Raw genomic sequence first — 6,978 nt, forward strand, 5'->3', positions numbered from 1 at the left:
AGGGGAGTTCTGTGTCCCTGAAGGGGAGTCAGGGTCTCTGATGGGGTATCAGGGTCTTGAGAGGGTTCAGAACCTCAGCTGTATCTCAGGGTCTCTCTGTGGGCTGGGGCCTCTGAGGTATGCCAGGGTGTCTAAGGGGGGTCAAGGTCCCAGAGGATGGCCAGGGTCCCTGAGCTTCATCAGAGTCCCTGAGGGAGGTCAGGGTCTCTGAGGGGAACCTGGGTCTCTGAAATGTCTGTGTCTCTGAGTTGGGTGGTCAGGACCTCTGGGGTATCTCGAGGTCTCTGAGGGCCAGGATCCCTGAGGGAGTCAAGGTTTCTGAGTAGGACCAGGGTCTCTGCGATGTTCCAGGGATTCTGAAGAAGGTCAGGGTCTTTGAGGTGGTCTGGGGTCTCTGAGAAAGAATCAGGGTTTCTGAGGGAGTCAGGGTCTCTGAAGGGGGCCAGGGCTTCTAAGGTCTCCCAGGTCTCTGAGCGGGGTCAGGGTTTCTGAGATCCAGGGAGGCCAGGGTCCCTAAGGATTTCAGGGACCTTCAGTGGAAGAAGGTTAGATTCTCTGAGGGGAACCAAGTCTCTGAGGTATCTCAGGGTATCTTTGAGGTAGGTTAGAGTCTCTAAGGTGTTCCAGGGTCTCTGAGGGGTCAGGGGTCTAAGGTTCCTAAGAGGAGCCAGGGTCCCTGAGGGTGTCAAGGTTCCTGGAGAAGGTTAGGTCTCTGAGGGAAACCACAATCTCCGAGGTATCTCAGGGTCTCTGAGGTGCATCAGGTTCTCTGAGGGGTGTCTGGGTCTCTTGGGGGTTCAGGGTCCCTGAAGGTGGCCAGGGTCCCTGATAAGAGTCAGGGACATCAGAGTCACTGAGGGGGCTCAGGGTCTCTGAGGGGTATTGAGTTTCTGAGGGGGTCAGGGTTCTTAAGAGGGTCCAGGGTCCCTGAGGGAGTCAGGGTTTCTGAATGATGCAGGGTCTCTGAGAGGTGACCCAGGGATTATAACAGATGTCAGGGTCTTTGAGGGGGCCCAAGGTCTCTGAGAGGAGTAGGGGTTTCTGAAGGGATTCAGGTTCCCTGAGGGTATCCAGAGCCCCTGAGAGTTCAGGGAGGTCAGAGTCTCTGGAGGGAGGAGGTTCAGGATTTCTGAGGGGGTGTTGAGCTTCTGGGAGGAGTCAGGGTCCCTGAGGAAGGTCAGGGTCCTTGAGGGAAATCAAGATCTCTGGGGAGGGAACCAAGGTCTCTGAGGGGGTTTAGGGTCTCTGAACCCTCAGAGGGCCAGGTTCCCTGGGGAGAGCCAGGTTCCCTGAGGGGGTTAGGGTCCCTGAGGGAGGTCAGGGTCTCTGAGGAGGGTCGGGGTCTCTGAGGGGGGTCAGGGTCTCTGAGGAGAGTCAGGGTCTCTGAGGAGGTTCAGGGTCTCCAAAGGATGTCAGGGTCTCTGAGGAGAGTCAGGGTCTCTGAGGAGGGTCAGTGTCTCTGAAAGTTGTCAGGGTCTCTGAGGAGAATCATGGTCTCTAAGGAGAGTCAAGATCTCAGGGTGGGGTCAGGGTCTCTGAGGAAGGTCAGGGTCTCTGAAGGGTGTCAGGGTCTCTGAGGAGAGTCAGGGTCTCTGAGGAGGGTCAGTGTCTCAGAAGGGCATAAGGGTCTCTGAGGGGGGTCAGGTTCTCTGAAAGGTGTCAGGGTCTCTGAGGAGAGTCAGGGTCTCTGAGGAGGGTCAGTGTCTCAGAAGGGTGTAAGGGTCTCTGAGGGGGGTCAGGGTCTCTGAAAGGTGTCAGGGTCTCTGAGGAGAGTCAGGTTCTCTGAGGGGGGTCAGGGTCTCTAAGGAGTGTCTCAGGGTCTCTGTGGAGAGTCAGGATCTCTGAGGAAGGTCAGGGTTTCTGAACGGTGTCAGGGTCTCTGAGGAGAGTCAGGGTCTCTGAGGGAAACTGGATCCCTGAGGAGGACGAGGTTTACTTAGGTGGGGGGTTAGGTCCCTGCGGGAGGTCAGGTTCTCTGAGGAGGGGCTCAAGGTCCCTGAGGGGAGTTAGAATCTCAAGTATTTCAAGGTCTCTGAGGGGGCAGGGTCCCTGAGGGGTCAGGGTCTCTGAGGGGTTCAGGGCCTCTGAGGTGTCCCTGGGCTTCTTGGGGTGCTCTGGCATCCTGAGCCCCCACTCTGGTGTTTTGGAGACCCACTCTGGGATCTAACTAGAATTGGAGCGGAGGAGGTCTGTCACAGGCCCACCCCACCCCCGCTCTGCCCTGTTCCCTGCGGAGGCCCAAGTGCACCCCCTGCTCCCTGACCTTCCCTGGCAACTGCGGGGGCCCCCAGCCTGGGGATGGCCCCCCGGCGCTCCTGTCCCCGGCAAAACGATGATTTAGAGCAGATGTTGCCCTTGCCCCCACCCCTGTTCAAGACTTAATGACCCCTGCCCCCAGGGGTGCTGACGACAAGGACTGGCCCGCCAAGCCAGCACCTGGGAAGAAATGATGCGGAAACTGCGGGCTCAGCGCCCCCCGCCATCTGCTGGGCCAGCGTGGCCGGGCTATAAAGGGGGTGGCCGCACCCGTCCCGTCCACCGCACCCGCCAGAGCACGCAGGTCGGTGGCCCCCGGGGCTGGGGGGCGGCGCGGGCGGGGGTGCGGGCTGGCCTCACCCCACTGTCCCCCAGGATCCTCGCCATGGCCCTGTGGATGCGTCTCCTGCTGCTGCTGGCCCTGCTGGCCGCCTGGACGCCCCCCGCGCCCGCCTTCGTCAACCAGCACCTGTGCGGTGCCCACCTGGTGGAGGCGCTTTACCTGGTGTGCGGGGAGCGCGGCTTCTTCTACACCCCCAAGGAGCGCCGCGAACTGGGCCCGCAGGGTGAGCCGGCCCCGCTGCCCCTGCCGCTGCCCCTGCCCCGCACTGGCCCCGCTGCCTGCTACCCCTGCTGTCCCCGCTGTCCCTGCTGTGCCCACTGTCCCCACTGTCCCCTGTCTCCTGTCCCCGCTGTCCCCGCTGTCCCTGCTGTCCCTGCTGTGCCCACTGTCCCCACTGTCCCCTGTCTCCTGTCCCCACTGTCCCCGCTGTCCCTGCTGTGCCCGTGGCCCGCTGTCCCCACTGGCCTCACTGGCCCCGCTGTCCCCTGTCCCCGCTGTCCCCGCTGCCTCCCGCAATCCCCAATGTCCCCACTGTCCCCGCTGTCCCCTGTCCCCACAGTCCCCGCTGCTCCCTGTCCCCGCTGTCCCCTGTCCCCACAGTCCCCGCTGCTCCCTGTCCCCGCTGTCCCCTGTCCCCACAGTCCCCGCTGCTCCCTGTTCCCGCTGTCCCTGCTGTGTTCGTTGCCTACTGTCCCCGCTGTCCCCGCAATCCCCACTGTCCTGCTGTCCCCGCTGTCCCCACTGTCCCCCACTGTCCCTACTGTCCCCCGCTGTCCCCTGTCCCCTGTCCCCGCTGTCCCCACTGTCCCACTGCCCCCGCTATTCCTGCTGCCCACTGTCCCCACTGTCCCACTGTCCCGCTGTCCCCACTCCATCCCCACATAGCCCTGGGCCTTCTCGGACTGCCCCCTGGCGGGTCCCTCCAGCCGCCCCGGCTGCAGTTTCCCCAGGAGCCGGGTCCCGTGTGCCCTGTGCTGTCGGGGGCGGGGGCGGCATGGCCCCCACACTAGCCTCCACTAGGGAAAGGGGTGCATGTCACACTGGCCCCTGACCTCCCTCTCTCCCGACCCGGCAGCAGAGGGGGACGCGGCCCTGGAGGCGGCCCTGAGCGGGGTCCCCGGGGCGGGCGGCCCCCCGCAGAAGCGCGGCATCGTGGAGCAGTGTTGCACCAGCATCTGCTCCCTGTACCAGCTGGAGAACTACTGCAACTAGCCCCCAATAAACAAGCACTGCGCATCGAGCCGTGTCTGTGTGGGGAGGGCGGGCGGGACCCTGGGCACCCCTCACCCTGTTATGCCTGTGGACCAGACCCCCGAGCCCTCCGGGGGCTCGCTGAGGCCTGGAGCAGCTGGGGAGGAGCCCCGCGGGGGGCTAGCGGGGACCCCCACACGCGGGCTCCACTGTCAGCGGGGGCTCCTCAGGGGACAGTGACACAGTCACACAGTCACAGAGATCATACACGCACACACAGCCAGACTCACAGACACATACGCACACACACTCATACACGATGCTCACAGTCAGGTACACACACTCACATGCACACAATCACACAGCCACATACACACCCATACTCATACACACATGCTCACAGTCACGTACACACACTCATACACACATGCACACAGTCATATACACACCCATACTCATACACACATGCTCACAGTCACGTACACACACTCATACACACATGCACACAGTCATATACACACAGACACATGCTCACAGTCATACACACAGTCACATATGCACCTATGCACATTCACAGATGCTCACACATGCACACAGTCACACACAGTCACACAAGTCACATACACACTCATATAGGCTCGCACATGCTCACACATGCACACACAGTCACACACACACAGTCACATACACACGCTCACACTCACACACTGTCACATACACCCCCCATGGGCTCCTGGGCAGAACAGGGAAACCCCCCAGCCGGGTGCGCGTCCCACACAGCGTCCCGGGAGTCTTGCCGTGTCCCCTGAGAGCCCGGCCCAGAGACTGGGGTGTGTGCGTGGCCCAGGCCCTCCCTGCACTGCGGTCACCCAGAAGGGCCCTGGGCAGCCGAGGACAGGCGGCCGTGCTGACTGGGGGTTGCTGGCCCAGGCCAAGGTCAACTGGGCGGCACGAGGCCGCCCCACGCGCGGGCCCCACTGCAGCCTGGGGGCTCCCCGCACCCCGCGGCCCCGCCCGCAGCGGACCCTGGCCCGGAAGGGCGGCGAGTGCCCTGTCCCGGGAGCCGGTGCCCGCGCCTGCGGAGTGAGGGTGGGCCCGCGGAGCTGAGGTACGTGACCCGGTGGGCGCTGGCCGGGAGGACCCCTGCAGCTGCCAGCTCCTCGGAGGGGGGGTCATGGCCTCCCAGGAAGGGCCTTGGCACACGGGTGGGCTACCGGGTCCTGAGCTCAAGGGAGGGGGCACTGCGGGTGGCGGGCTGTGGCCCCGGGAGCTCGTGGGGTCAGCCTGGACCGTGGCCAGCGCACCCCCACAGGCCTCCCCAGGCCTGCCCAGCCCTCACCCGGGACGGGTCCTTCCAGGGGTGGGCCTTGGTCCTCCCCAGGGAGCACTCAAAGAAGCGGGGAGCTGTCGGGCGCACGCCCGCGCGTGGGGGCCGGACCCTCTGCCCCAGGCCGCAGCCCCCCGTCCCGGTGCCCACAGGCCGCGGCTCCCCTGGAACCTTCTGGAAATGGGGCGGGCCGGAGCGGCAGGTGCCCGGACTGGGCGCTGGCCACGCGCGGTGGAGGCCCCCGACCCTTGGTGCCCGGCTCGCGGGGAACCCCTGCCCTCCAAGTCCCCGCGGTGCAGACCCCGTGCCCGCTGGCGCCCCCACCCCCACCCCAGCCGGCTCCTGGCACGGCGACTGGCACCTTGGCCCGCCTGGGCACTATTTGCTCCTCCCGTCCGCATAAATATTTGTCGTCCTCGCTGTCCCCAGGCCGGCGGGGCATGGGAGGTGGACCCACGATGGGGGAGTCCAGTCCTCACCCCAGCGCCCGGGCGCCTGGCCAGGCGCTGCCCGGTGTCCAGGCGGTGTCCAGGCGGGGACTCGGGGACGGGCACAGAGCGGCCAGGCGGCCATTCGCCCCTGCAGCCAGCAGAGGGCGCCAAAGCCCCACGATTGTGCCCACGCGCCTCTGGCTGGCGCGGTCCCAGGCGGGTCCTTCTGCTAGCAGGGGCTTCATGCTGGGAAGACGGTGACCTAGGGCAAGGGGGCAGGGGTGCAGGGGGAAGAGGTGCAGGGGGAAGGGGCGAAGGGAAGGGGGCGCGGGGAGATACAGGGGAGAGGGGTGCAGGGGAAGGGCTGCAGGGAAAGGGGTGAAGGGAAAGGAGTGCAGGGGTGCAGGGGAAGGGGAAATTGGAGGTACAGGGGGAAGGGGTGCAGGGGTGCAGGGGGCTAAGGGAAAGGGGTGCAGGGAGGTACAGGGAAGGGGTGCAGGGGAAGAGGCGCAGGGGTGCAGGGGAAGGGGTGTAGAAGGGGATGCAGGGAGGTACAGGGGGAAGGGGTGCAGGGGAAGGGGCCCAGCGAGGTATGGGGGAAGGGGTGGAGGGGCGCAGGGGAGAGGGGTTTAACGGAAAGGGTTGCTGGGGGAAAGGGTGCAGGGGAAAGGGGTTTAAGGGAAAGGGGTGTAGGGGGAAGAGGTGTAGGGAAAGGGGGCGAGGAAGTAGAGGGGAAGGGGTGCAGGGGAAGAGGCGCAAGGGGAAGGGGTGAAGGGAAAGTGGTGCAGGGAGGTACAAGGGGAAGGAGTGCAGAGGAAGGGGCTCAGGGAAAGGAGTGCAGGGATGCAGGGGAAGGGGAAATTGGAGGTATGGGGGAAGGGGTGCAGGGGTTTAAGGAAAAGGGGTGCAAGGAGGTACAGGGAAGGGCTGCAGGGGAGAGGGGTGCAGGGGAAGAGGCACAGGGAGAAGGGGTGCAAAGAAGGGGATGCAGGGAGGTACAGGGGGAAGGGGTGCAGGGGTGCAGGGGTGCAGGGGAAGGAGTGTAGGGGAAGGGGAAATTGAAGGTATGAGGGAAGGGGTACAGAGGTGCAGGGGAGAGGGGTTTAAGGGAAAGGGGTGTAGGGGGATGAGCGCAGGGGGAGGGGTGCAGAGAAAGGGGTGCAGCGGGAAGAAATGCAGGAAAAGGGGTGCAGGGAGGTACAGGGGGAAGGGGTGCAGGGGAAGGGGCTCAGGGAGGTATGGGGAAGAGGTGTAGCGGTGCAGGGGAGAGGGGTTTAAGGGAAAGGGGTGTAGGGGGATGAGCGCAGGGGGAGGGGTGCAGAGAAAGGGGTGCAGCGGGAAGAAATGTAGGAAAAGGGGTGCAGGGAGGTACAGGGGGAAGGGGTGCAGGAGAAGGGGTGCAGGGGAAGGGGTGCAGGGGAAGGGGCTCA

At 64.5% G+C, this 6,978-nt stretch overlaps 1 protein-coding gene across 1 annotated transcript; it reads left to right on the forward strand.

Moving 5' to 3' along the window:
* Positions 1-2,641: 2,641 nt before the first annotated feature.
* Positions 2,642-3,811, forward strand: INS (insulin). The gene is made up of 2 exons (XM_056131897.1): positions 2,642-2,813; positions 3,678-3,811. The coding sequence occupies exons 1-2, from the start codon at positions 2,642-2,644 to the stop codon at positions 3,809-3,811; spliced, it is 306 nt and encodes a 101-aa protein (XP_055987872.1).
* Positions 3,812-6,978: the final 3,167 nt, after the last annotated feature.

Source organism: Sorex fumeus, unplaced genomic scaffold (genome assembly GCF_029834395.1).
Source record: "Sorex fumeus unplaced genomic scaffold, SorFum_2.1 ptg000093l, whole genome shotgun sequence".
Taxonomy (NCBI): Eukaryota; Metazoa; Chordata; class Mammalia; order Eulipotyphla; family Soricidae; genus Sorex; species Sorex fumeus.

Coding starts and splice junctions, on each gene's coding strand:
- INS (XM_056131897.1), top strand. CDS start 2,642: ATGGCCCTGTGGATGCGTCTCCTGCTGCTGCTGGCCCTGCTGGCCGCC. Junction 2,814..3,677: donor CAAGGAGCGCCGCGAACTGG/GCCCGCAGGGTG, acceptor ACCCGGCAGCAG/AGGGGGACGCGGCCCTGGAG.